Source organism: Scyliorhinus canicula, chromosome 15 (assembly GCF_902713615.1).
Source record: "Scyliorhinus canicula chromosome 15, sScyCan1.1, whole genome shotgun sequence".
Classification (NCBI taxonomy): Eukaryota; Metazoa; Chordata; class Chondrichthyes; order Carcharhiniformes; family Scyliorhinidae; genus Scyliorhinus; species Scyliorhinus canicula.
Window position 1 is genome coordinate 14,035,379 of NC_052160.1, and position 13,169 is coordinate 14,048,547.

The following is a 13,169-nucleotide window of genomic DNA, read 5'->3' on the forward strand; positions in this document are numbered from 1 at the left end:
TCCCTGATGCTGTGAGACACCAGTGCCAACCACTGTGCCTCCGTGCTGCCCCACCTCTTTATGACTGTTCTGGCTGCGGGGTGGCCTTGTTTAACATCAGTCTGTTCGGGACCGACATTTCCTTCGGTGTTGGGGGGTAGTGTGCCCACCCGCCACCCCCTGTAAAATGCAGCTCATTCCTTCTATTGAGCTGTCTCTGACCGTCAACTTTGTGGGTCAGGGGCCCCAGAGAGCACAGAGTTTACAGCTGCTGCCTGTCTGCTCTCTTTCACTAAAGTTAGGAGGTGGAGCTCACCGAACGTGTTACACAGTGTTACCAGGGTAACAGTGGAACACATACTACACACTGCAGTGACTCTGGAAGTCAGGAAATAAAAGCATAAAGATTCAAACGTTGACAGGCAACCCACAGCTCGGGTATCAAAGGTAAGATTGGATATATTTGTAGAGGATACCTGTGCAGGGGCTTAACATAGTGTTCCATGATATCTGACTATTAAGGAAGATAGGAAATCCCCAGTTAATTGTTATGACACGACCGTGTCCCTCGAGTAATAGATTATTTTTTACTTGACATTGCATTAAGCTGTGACTGTTTGGGAATTACTGTTAAATGTTTGGGCAGGTGATTTCCAAATCTGTTACCCAGCCGGGTTCGGAGATATTTCAGATCCCTCAGCCTGCAGAATGGAATCTTCCTGTGGAGCTCCCTTCCCTGGTACGCGGAAGCCCAAGTACACGGTTAACCGTAAGCTGCTGGGTCACTGATATTCGTCAAGGAGAAGCTTCTGGAACTCCTTGAATGGTGCCAGCCCCCAGGATGGCGTTGAGGCTGCGTGGCTGGCTATTCCAAATGAGGTCCTGAGAAAACTCAGCTCCCCTGACGCATGAATCCACCATTTACTGCTTCTAACCTCCTGGCTCAATAAACAGTCAAACTCAAACAGTGCCAAGTGGCACCTGATGACATGTGGAAATGAATTTAAACCAGAAGTATGTTGTCCACAAATAATAAATCACTCTGGTATCAGGTGGATGGGGATAGTTATGGAGTGCAACATATATAAAATTAAACAAGTTTTTAATAACAACGTTTTGTTGCTATTTGGCTCTATTCAGGGGCTAGAGCAGTGGTTCTCAACCGGGGTCCCTGGGGGTCCATGTAACATTACTGGGGGTCCACACAAAAAAAATACCGAATCGGGGGTCCACGGTGATATTTTAGTGGTACTGAGGTGAGGTGGTTATCAAAGGGGAATTGTCTTCATCGTTTTACTGAACTTTGGGACTCTATTGTCTTATTTCTGGCTAACACCCAGCTTGGAGAACAACTGCTTGCAGCTAAATGTGATGTATTTTACTTATCTGATATATTTGAAAAAATCAATTTACTTAATAAACAGCTCCAAGGAAAACATTCTGATCTCATATCCAGTAAAGGTGCTATTACTGCTTTTCTGAGAAAACTGCAGCTGTACAAAATTTATATCAGACGTCGTGCATTTGAACAGTTTCCTTGTTTGACCTCGATTAGCAGTGATTTGCACGATGATGACCTTGCATTGTATGCTGAATATTTGGAAAATTTGCATGAAAATATGCAAGCTCGGTTTAGTGACCTACTCATGATGGATATACCAACTTGGGTGGCAATTCCTTTTGAAGTTAATGCTGCCGATGTAGACATTTCTTTACAGGAGACCCTCATTGAATTACAAAGTGATGAAATATTGCACGCAAAATTCAAAGATGGGAAGCATAATATATGGAAAACAAATGACACTGCTAAAAAGTACCCACTACTCTGGGATAAAGCACAGCTCTACGTTATAGCTTTTCCATCATCTTACCTTGTTGAATCAGGATTTAGTCGTGTTTTTCACTTATTATCAAAAGCTCGTAATAGACTCGACATTGTGAAAAAGGGTCATCTTCGACTATCGTTGACCTCGATGGAGCCGAATATAAAAAAACTCGCTGAGCAGCATCAACCACAGGGATCTCATTGAATAAATCTGCATTTTTTTCTTAATTACTCACTTAGGCCTATCTTAAAATGGTTTATTATGAATTATTTACTAGTGTACATAATTCTCTATAGAATTTAATTGTTAAATATGTTTATTTGCAATAAATTAGTTTTCCTTCAAAATAAAGCATAATCATTTACTATTTCTTTAATATTTGATACAATTCCTTTACTTTTTTGTTAGTGAAAAATATAAGAAGCTTTTTTTTTCTGTGGAATGGCTATGGGGGTCCACAAAAAGAAATTAAGAGGAAAAGGGGTCCATGGGTTAAAAAAGGTTGAGAACCACTGGGCTAGAGGAAGGACTGCTAAGTCTGTGGGGTCCTACCTGCGACTGATTGCACACTCCCTGGGCTCTGTCCCATAGGCTAGTTCAGAGAGAGAGAGATGGTGCTGCAACTGGATGGTCAGCTGTACCATACAGCTTCCCTCCGCAATGCTCTCGGCTAGCGGCTGGTTACACCTGTGCCGTAGCACTGTGAATAATCTGGCAAGTTGACTCCGAGAGTGAGAAATGGCTCCTGCCATGGCAGGCACTTGTGACATTATGGATGGGAGGTTCGGGTGCGCATCTCGAGTGGGGTGAAGGCCTCAGGAAAGGCCTAAGTTGCCCCCCCCCCCCCCCCCCCCCCCCCCCCCCCCCCGGTCTGCTCTGCCCTCTCCTGCTATGCCTCACCTTGTCCTGCAAGAGGATAGGAGGAATGTGCTATAAGGGTGTTTTGGTGATGTGCCTGACAAAGCTGGAGACAGCGGGAGGTGTATGTGAGGTTGGCATCGTTGGAATGGGGTAAGATGGAGGGACTGGACGTTAGGGGTCAGTCCAGATTAGATGGGGGGGAGGGGGGGGGGGGTTGGTGTATTGGTCAGCCGGAGAGGCAGGTGTTGCTGTGGCCAGGCGATGTCGTGTGAAGGTGCATTCCCTGAACTTGGCCACATGTACGAGGTCATCACACTTCGGATGGTTCTGCTGCCAGGTCTGTGGGGCGAGAGCCTCGGGGAAGAATTTTGAGACTCCAGCGGGACTGGAACCAGAGTTTGATGGGATGGGATCTAAAAATAGCAGGGGCGTGGTTTCCCAGCTCCATCTCACCAGTGGGGGTGGAATAGAGGGAGTGGGCAAGGAAGGAACATCCGGCCACGAATAGTTTGTTAACAGCCTTTTGGGGACCAAGGAGGCCGACTGGTATTTTCCTCTCTTCCTCCACGTTCCTTCACACAGTGGGAGACAGGGCAGCTCCCTGGAAATGCCCCCCCACCCCCCCCCCCCTCTGGCGGAAGCCAGGGATGGTGGGAGCGGGTTGGGAAAATGCTCGAGGTAGGCCCAGATGCCCTCCCTTCCTACCTGGGTGCAGGACCATCAGCAGGCCACCCTGTAGAGGGGTACCCCTCTCATCCCAAAAGTAGTGGCCTGCCTGCAAGACCCATTTTTAAATGTAAGTTAAAAAACACTGGAGAGAGGCATAAAACATGGTGAAGACCACATGATGGCAAAAGAACAGACATCCAGCTTGTTTGGTAGAAAATTTTGAAGCACCCTCTCCCGTCCTTAATCCTTACTGTACCCTCCTGCACTGTTCAAACTGGAAGGCCTCTTATTGCCCCTCCAACTTTCGGAACCAGCTTCACATCCTTGATTGGACGTCGAGCTCACCTCAAGGGCAATTAGGGGAGCGTCCGTGTGAAAATCAAGGCCAGTGACAGTTTCACAAACCCCCCACCATCTACCACCTCAAGAGAAAATGGTGCCCAGGTGTTGAGCTCCTTGGTTTCCTGCTCCCTCTGCCTTCTTGGGTGGGGGAGTGGGGGGGGGGGGGGGGGGGGGGTTTGGTCCTTCAAAGAACCTCCTGGTCCCATCTTATGGAACCACATGCTGGCCACCTCCACCACCAAAGCCCCCCAGCACCACACCTGTGAACCTGGAGCTCCATTTTCCTTGTTTAGGATTGAAGCAGTAGCATTTGGCCAGCGACTGCTGTCATTCAGTGCAACTTGGCTTTAAGATGGTCAGACTGCCTTTAAGCAGGCTGTCTATGCCATGTGCTCTCGACATCCACTGCACAGCCTCTGCTCAGGTTTCCAGCTACCAGCAATGTAGGCCCCACTTGCACTAATGCAACGATCATATAAATAACGTGGCAACACACAGTTTTAGTGCTGCCTACCCCCACGGAAACCGACGTGGGCGGAATGTAAATAGAGATCCCCGTACCCAAAATATAGACCAATCCCTATTTTCTGATATCTAAAACATACACTGAGCTTAGTGCAGCACAGAACGGCAGGACAGCGTGAGGGTCTGAATGCTTTGATTCTCTATTCCTGGTTAATACTTTCAATGAATTGAGTTTATACATTCTCTATTGTAACCAAAGACATTGTTGTCTACAATGTGCACCTCTCTATTCAATTACATATTCAAGAACATTGCAGTAAGCCAACTTTGGATGCTCATAGGCTGTCGGAATGAACGTCGATGTGGTTGGACGGATACGGCCGGCTCGGAGACCGGAACAGGGCCATAGCTTACTGACCTCAGCAGAAGGAAAGACCATCTACACGGCCTTGGGTGGAGGCGCCTCCTGCAGGTAAGCCCTGGGAGACAAGAACAACAAAACAAAGAACAAAAAAAAAGTACGGCACAGGAACAGGCCCTTCGGCCCTCCAAGCCTGCCTGTCCAAACTAAAATCTTCTACACTTCCAGGGAGGGCGGCTTCTGCTGCAAGTGCGACCTCTGACCTTGGCAGGGGCAAACTCAGCCATCCCTCTGCGCTCAGGCCTGAGTTGTGCAAAGAGACACATGTGAACCCACTCTCCAACTTGTTGTGAGATTTAAAATAGTGACTTCAGGCTTTTGAGTCCGGCTGAAGCCTTTAAAGTAACAACTTAAAACAATTAAAAAGATACAAAGGACAATTCAGTGGTAATTGTGATCGTGTGAAATATGCCACTTTAATAGACTTTATTTTGGAGATTAGAAATTTCAAGTACTGGCAAAGAATTAGTTTTGTTTTAGTAATTCACAGGGAAAATATATTGCTGATCAGCAAAATATGGCAAAATAGGTAATACCTATTACCTATAGGTAAAACCAAAATAGGTAAAACCTAGGACTTGGCTCTCCACTCTGCAACTGGATCCTTGACTTTCTGACCAACAGACCACAGTCAGTAAGAATGAACACCAACACCTCCTCCACAATAGTCCTCAATACCGGTGCCCCACAAGGCTGCGTACTTAGCCCCCTACTCTACTCCCTGTACACACACGACTGCATGGCAAAACTTGGTTCCAACTCCATCTACAAGTTTGCTGACGATACGACCATAGTGGGCCGGATCTCGAATAACGACGAGTCCGAATACAGGAGGGAGATAGAGAACCTAGTGGAGTGGTGTAACGACAACAATCTCTCCCTCAATGCCAGCAAAACTAAAGAGCTGGTCATCGACTTCAGGAAGCAAAGTACTGTACACACCCCTGTCAGCATTAATGGAGCCGAGGTGGAGATGGTGAGCAGTTTCAAATTCCTAGGGGTGCACATCACCAAAAATCTATCCTGGTCCACTCACGTTCACCAAGAAAGCACAACAGCGCCTATACTTCCTCAGGAAACTAAGGAAATTCGGCATGTCCACATTAACCCTTACCAACCTTTACAGATGCACTATAGAGAGCATCCTATCGGGCTGCATCACAGCCTGGTATGGCAACTGCTCGGCCCAGGACCGCAAGGAACTTCAGAGAGTCGTGAATACCGCCCAGTCCATCACACGAACCTGCCTCCCATCCATTGATTCCATCTACACCTCCCGCTGCCGGGGGAAAGCGGGCAGCATAATCAAGAATCCCTCCCACCCGGCTTACTCACTTTTCCAACTTCTTCCATCAGGCAGGAGATTCAGAAGTCTGAGAACACGCATGAACAGACTCAAAAACAGCTTCTTCCCCACTGTCACCAGACTCCTAAATGACCCTCTTATTGACTGACCTCATTAACACTACAACCTGTATGTTTCAACCGATGCCAATGCTTATGTAGTTATATTGTATATCTTTATAGAACAGTACAGCACAGAACAGGCCCTTTGGCCCTCGATGTTGTGCCGAGCAATGATCACCCCACTCAAACCCACGTATCCACCCTATACCCGTAACCCAAACAACCCCCCCTTAACCTTACTTATTAGGACACTACGGGCAATTTAGCATGGCCAATCAACCTAATCCGCACATCTTTGGACTGTGGGAGGAAACCGGAGCACCCGGAGGAAACCCACGCACACACGGGGAGGACGTGCAGACTCCGCACAGGCAGTGACCCAGCCGGGAACCGAACCTGGGACCCTGGAGCTGTGAAGCATTTATGCTAACCACCATGCTACCGTGCTGCCCTATCTTGTGTTGCCCGATTATGTATTCTCATGTATTTTCTTGAATTCTGTTTAATTCCCTTTTCTTCCATGTACTGAATGATCTGTTGAGCTGCTTGCAGAAAAATACTTTTCACTGTACCTCGGTACACGTGACAATAAACAAATCCAATCCAATCCAATAGTGACAAGATTTGACATTCCAATTTCTACTAGAGTACCATGTAATGGTGCTAATGGTACAGACCGCTAAATAGGTATTTTAATTCTCATTGGACATGTTTGTAATTCATCCCACATGCGAAGCAGGATTTTTAAATTCAATATAGGTGGAACAAAAGGATCTTTTGAGGTTTCTCTCAGCACATTGAAGATTTTCTAAGAACATAGATCTCATGCCAGCCCATATTTATCAGTGATACTAGTTTTTCAGAACAGGGACAGCCACAGGACTCTTGCAGAATTAGAAATGGTGAACCCTATCTAGGATAGGGGGTCTTAAGATGGATCACTACTGACAGGGGCAAAACAAATGGCTTGAAAATGATGGAAGAGGGGTTCTGGGCACTATCGGGATAAAGAAATGGGATCAGGTGGGGGAAGGGGCTCAGCAGCTATGATAATTCAAGAAGGAAATTGTGAAGTTCTTCAGACAGAAATTATTATATATTCAGCCAGAGACGTTATGAATTAGGACTTGTGGATCTTCTATTATTTCTTTCCAACAGACTCTCTCTGCTGGTATAAGTGCATATGGTGGTCTCAAGTGGAGGAGATGCACAGTGCAATTTTCAATACACTACTGAAATCACAGGCTCTGGAAACATGAGGGCATAGTTGGGACCAGTGGGAATTGGGTTCTAGGAGGTTTGGAAGCAGCGAGACAAAGATCTTGGAATCTAGGGATGCTTCATGACAGTCCTCTTGAGCAGAGTCTAAACCCAGCAAATCTAGAGGTGGGCATTGAGAGCTTGGGAGCAATATTTGGCAGTTTGCAGGTTGCTGAGAAATTATATTAGATGGGGACTCAGAAGGATCTTGAAATCTTGTGAAGATATCAGTCCCAAATTGATTCTTTGCCGCTCGTGTGCCCTCAAGAACTAACATTGGGTCTGGGTCGGGGATGGGAAGATATCTGATATCTACAAGGTAATGCAGGAGGTGGAGGAGGCGTCAGTAGAGGAGCTGAAGGCTAAGTGGGAGGGGGAACTGGGGGAACAGATCGAAGATGGGACATGGGCTGATGCCCTGGAGAGGGTTAACTCTTCCTCCTCATGTGCGCGGCTTAGCCTCATCCAATTCAAGGTGCTGCACCGGGCCCACATGACTGGGACGAGGATGAGTAGGTTCTTTGGGGGCGAAGACAGGTGTGTCAGGTGTTCGGGGAGTCCAGCGAACCATGCCCATATGTTCTGGGCATGCCCGGCGCTGGAGGAGTTCTGGAAGGGGGTGGTGAGGATGGTGTCAAGGGTGGTAGGATCCAGGGTCAAGCCAGGCTGGGGACTCGCGATTTTTGGGGTTGGGGTGGAGCCGGGAGTGCAGGAGGCGAAAGAGGCCGGTGTGCTGGCCTTTGCATCCCTAGTAGCCCGGCTGAGGATCCTGCTACAGTGGAAGGATGCGAGACCCCCAGGCGTGGAGACCTGGATCAATGACATGGCGGGTTTTATTAAGCTAGAGAAGGTCAAATTCGCCCTGAGAGGATCGACACAAGGGTTATTTAGGCGGTGGCAACCTTTCCTCGACTTTCTGGCTCAGTGATAGGATACTGGGTCAGCAGCAGCAGCAACCCGGGGGTGAGGGGGGGGGGGGGGGGGGGGGGGGGGGAGGAGGGGGGGGGGGAAGGGGGGGACGTTGACTATGTTTGCTTATTTAATTTTTATTTAATTTATTTTTAAGTTCTCTTGTTTACTGGGTTTGGGGGGGTGGGGGGGATGTGATACATGCCTTGATACGGTCTTGGGGGTGTTACAGTTATTATGGGGTTTTATTGTTTCTTTTCATTGTTTGTTGTTATATTTTCTGTAAAAAATTCCAATAAAAATTATTTTTTAATAAAAAAAAGAACTAACATTGTTTTCCAGTGACATGTTTTGGAGCATGGCGTTGAGTAGAGGATCATATTGAATGGTGGTGAATCAGGCTCAGAGGGCTGAATGGCCTAATCCTGCTCCTATCTTCTATGTTTCAGTTCACCAGGGGGTCCAGGGTTACAATTAAAAGACAACTTATATCAATTTGCTGGCGACATTTCATGTTCCTGAGATGCAATTTTTTTCTTGAAACCTTTTCAGACATTAGAAATTTCAGATACTGAGAAAAAAAGGCAAACAATACTGTGTTGTTCCTCGTGTCTTAATAAAGCTCGCAGTCTCAAGTGTGGAGAAGATGCTTTGTTGTGGGTTTGTTCAGTTTCCAGAGCTCGACCTAGAACTACCTTCCAGTGCTAACTACCAGCTTTGCCTGCTGTGTCCTGCTTATCAGCCCGCCTGCTGTGAAGAGTGTCTCCCCACTTCCTGTCCTGATGTATTTATATGGCTCTCCCGTGCTCCCTCTAGTGGTCGCTCAGTTGTGTTGCATCTGGTTAACTTGTGATCACCACATCCCCCTTTTTCTCTTAACATATTTTCTGAACATCGTTAAAGAAAATTGTATATCCTGTCCCAGTGTATTTATAGCTCTCCCGCTCGTGTTTGCTCTGTTGTTTTTGTATCTGGTCAATCTACGATCACCACATCCCCCTCTCTCTCATTACATAGTTTCTGTACAGCATTAAGGAAAATTATACAAAACAGTAACTTATGATATGCATATCTATACAAGTGATGATGCTATTGCCTTAGTTAACAAAGCCAATGTATTTATATGTCCAAACTTAATAAACACATTTATGAGTCCAAACTTGATGAATTTGTTCAGAGCTTTTTTTTTTTTCTTTTTGTTGTTGATGACGTGGTGATATTGATATTGCAAGTCCGCTGTGAATGTTGTTGGTGTTCCTTGTTATCTTAAGTACCCAATGCGTCATCCCGAGGTGTTTGCATGGTCACATCACTGATGTTGACTGGCATGGACTTTTTTTTTTTTTTTTGTGCTTGTGGTGTTGATTTATTGTCTCATCCGCCTTGGATGCTGGTGTGCTTGCTCGTTCTGGAGCAGACGTGTGTTTATGCGATTCGTCGTCATCCCATGACATGTTTGTAGTCTTGTCATCGTTTTGCCATGCGCTGTGGCATTGTCCGTCATGTGCCAAGTAGTTCCATTGTGTACAAGTCGTTGTTTCATTGCTGTTGTTTCTGTCGTTCTTGTTTTTGTTGTTTTCGTTGCCGTACTTGTCGCTGTTTTTGTCGTTTCCGTCTTTGGTGTTGGCACTGTCGTTGTTCCTGACTTTGTTGTTCTCGTTGCCGGTCTTGGTGCTGTTTTTGTCGTTTCTGTCTTTGGTGTTGTCGCTATCTTTGTTCCTGACTTTGTTGTGTTTGTTGCCATTCTTGTTGTTTCTGTCCCTGTCGTTGTCGCTATCTTTGTGCCTGACGTTGTTGTTTGTCTTGTTGCGCTTCATGTTGCTTTTATTCTTGCTGTTGTCGTTCTCGTTTCTGCTGTGCTTCTTGCTATCGTTGTTTGTCTTGTCGCGCTTCATGTTGCTTTTCTTCTTGCTGTTGTCGTTCTCGTTTCTGCTGTGCTTCTTGCTATTGTTGTTGGTCTTGTCGCGCTTCATGTTGTTTTTGTTCTTGCTGTGTTTCTTTTGACTTTCGTTTTTCTTGTTATACTCTGTGAGTGTCCCGAGTGGATAATTTGAGTCATTGAGCATTCCGTCTTGCGAGTGGTGCGAATGATCTGATGTTGCATCGGTGCAGGTGACATCAATCAGTTGTGGAGAATTGGATTCCGTATCTTTGCTTTCTTGGTGCTCGTCTTCCGGAGTCAAAGTCTTCTTGATTACATTTGACGCGGTGTCTGTGGACTCTCGGCGCTCCTCTTCTGGAGTCCAAATCTGCATGATTTCAGTTGAGGTGGTTTCTCTAGACTCTTGGTGCTCCGCTTCTGGAGTTAAAATCTTCATGATTTCTGTTGATGTTGTCTCACTGGACTCCAGGTGCTCCTCTTCTGGAGTCAAAATTTGCATGGTTTCTTTTTGTTTGATGTCTCTGGACTCCAGGTGCTCCTCTTCTGGAGTCAGAATCTGCATGGTTTCTTTCGGCATTGTCTCTGTGGACTCCAGGTGCTCCTCTTCTGGAGTCAAAATCTGCATGTTTTCTTTTGGCGTTGTCTCTCTGGGCTCCAGGTGCTCCTCTTCTGGAGTCAAAATCTGCATGTTTTCTTTCGGCATCGTCTCTCTGGACTGTTGGGTGGCCCGACTCTGTGCTTCTGTACAGACAAGCTGAGAACTGTCAGTCTCACTGTGATCCCGTACGTCGAGTGCGAGCACCTTGTCACTGTTTTCGCTCTGTGCTTCGGTACAGACAAGCTGAGAACTGTCAGTCTCACTGTGATCCTGTACGTCGAGTGCGAGCACCTTGTCACTGTTTTCGCTCTGTGCTTCGGTACAGACAAGCTGAGAACTGTCAGTCTCACTGTGATCCTGTACGTTGAGTGTGATCACCTTGTCACTGTCTTCGCATGCAGTGGGCAGAGGTGCATTGTCTTCTTCTTGTTCCTGTGAGCGTGTTGGACTTTCATAGTCCGCTCTTTCTTCTTGTTCCTGTGAGCGTGTTGGACTTTCATAGTCTGCTTTTTCTTCTTGTTCCTGTGAGCGTGTTGGACTTTCATAGTCCGCTCTTTCCTCTTGTTCCTGTGAGCTTGGTAGACTTTCATAGTCTGCTTGCGGTTGCTCAGGTACAGCGGGTTTACCTTCATGGTCTTGTTCATGCTTGGTGTCCGCCCGGGAGTGTTTGCTTGCATCCCTGTTGGCGTCTTTCATCACCCGCACTGTGGAGCCTGTCATCGCTCGCTCCGTGGAGTCTTCCTGTGCTCTCTGTGTGGCGTCGTCTTCGTCTTGGGTATTGCTGTCATCCAATGTATCGACGAGCTGCCATGGCACCATGGTGTTGGATTCATCCACCATGAGTAGAGTCGTGTTGAGCTTTGCAACGGTGTCGCTGATGCTGTGATCAGCATGTCCAAATAACTCCTCCATGTCTGAGTAGTATTCTTTGAAACCCATTTCATCTTCGTTGGCTTCTTCTACCACGAGTTGATTTGTGTTGAACTTTGCGACCGTGTCGCTGATGCTGTGATAAGCATATCCGACTGACTCAGCTGTGTCTGAGTAGTATTCTCCGAAAACCAAATCATCTTGGTTGGATTCATCTACCATGAGTTGGTTCGTGTTGTGCTTTGCGACCGTGTCGCTGATGCTGTGATAAGCATATCCGACTGACCCAGTCAGGTCTGAGAGGTAATCGTCGAAAAACAAATCATCTTTTGTTGTTTCGGAATTCTTTTTGTTCGCTTCACGGCGTGTGGTGAAGGCAGCTTTTTCCAAGGTTTTGTGCAAGTTGTTTTTCACTGTTGGTTTAAGTTCAGGCGTTTTTCTGTGTTCTGAGGCAAGAAAATTTGGTTTTACCACTTTAAGTGTCTTGTTTTCAATTTTGGGGCATTTCCCTTTTAAGTGGGCGTGGTCAGGATTCTCAGACGTCATGACGTCACGCGTAGGAACGACTTGCACATGCGCAAATCGGCTTTCTTTCCTTGTGCGGTTCGATGTCCATTGCGCATGCGCGGCTTGCGCATGCGCATGACGGTCCGCGACGAAGACTTTTTTTGACTGCGCATGCGCATAACGATCGGCGCCGCGATCTTTTGTAAACTGCGCATGCGCGACTTCCGGTTCCGGCGCATGCGCAACTTCCGGTTCCGGCGCATGCGCAACTTCCGGTTCCGGCGCATGCGCAGACGCGATTTGTAGTTCTTTGCTTACCAGAGACTGCAAAATGTGCTCCGACGCCATTTTATCGCGGATTTCAGCGTTTTTTCTTTCTAAAAGTTGTAAGTTACCTTTTCTTTCCGATCTGGACTGGATTTCAGCGTTTTGGCTTTGTGAAAAATTCATGTTATTTCTTCTTTTTGATCTGTACTGTGCATTCGCGATTTCCTGATCTTTTTGTGATTTTTTAAGTCTTGCATCACTCAGTCTCTGTGCAGGTTGGACTGTGAGCATGCCTTGCTGTTCAAATTTCTCACAGTACTCTTCAAATTTGTTTAGTAACGTTTGTAAGCTGTTCCTGTCTTCACCTTTTGAGTGTTTAAATCCATTATACACTTTCTTATTGACAGGCCCTTCGATGAGAATTGCTATTTTAATTTTGTCTGAGGCGTCTGCTACATCATTAGCTATGAGATAAAAATCGAACATTTGTTTGAACCTTTTCCAGACATTTCTTACATTACCAGTCGTGTCCAGCTGAGGTGGGTATCCATGCCACATCCTCGAATTAGCGATGTCTTCCCCAGTCAAATGTCCAGTAGGAGATTTCCATGCCATTTTTTGTTTTCTGTATCTGCAGCTGAGTTGTCCTGTCGTAAGCGTCTGAAATCACTCCTAGGTACCATGTGTTGTTCCTCGTGTCTTAATAAAGCTCGCAGTCTCAAGTGTGGAGAAGATGCTTTGTTGTGGGTTTGTTCAGTTTCCAGAGCTCGACCTAGAACTACCTTCCAGTGCTAACTACCAGCTTTGCCTGCTGTGTCCTGCTTATCAGCCCGCCTGCTGTGAAGAGTGTCTCCCCACTTCCTGTCCTGATGTATTTATATGGCTCTCCCGTGCTCCCTCTAGTGG

The 13,169-nt window shown here is 46.6% G+C and overlaps 1 protein-coding gene across 5 annotated transcripts in view; it reads left to right on the forward strand.

Annotated features, from left to right (window-relative positions):
• ccdc78 (coiled-coil domain containing 78) overlaps positions 1-13,169 on the forward strand; it is a 151,674-nt gene that overhangs the window by 65,655 nt on the left and 72,850 nt on the right. For 3 of the 5 annotated variants that reach the window (XM_038820820.1, XM_038820819.1, XM_038820823.1), the window contains one exon: positions 4,450-4,614. In XM_038820820.1, the coding sequence (XP_038676748.1) occupies positions 4,493-4,614 (122 nt within the window). In that variant the 5' untranslated portion in view covers positions 4,450-4,492. Of the gene's footprint in view, positions 1-399; positions 427-4,449; positions 4,615-13,169 lie in introns of those variants that run through there. The other 2 variants (XM_038820821.1, XM_038820822.1) reach the window with 2 other exon arrangements.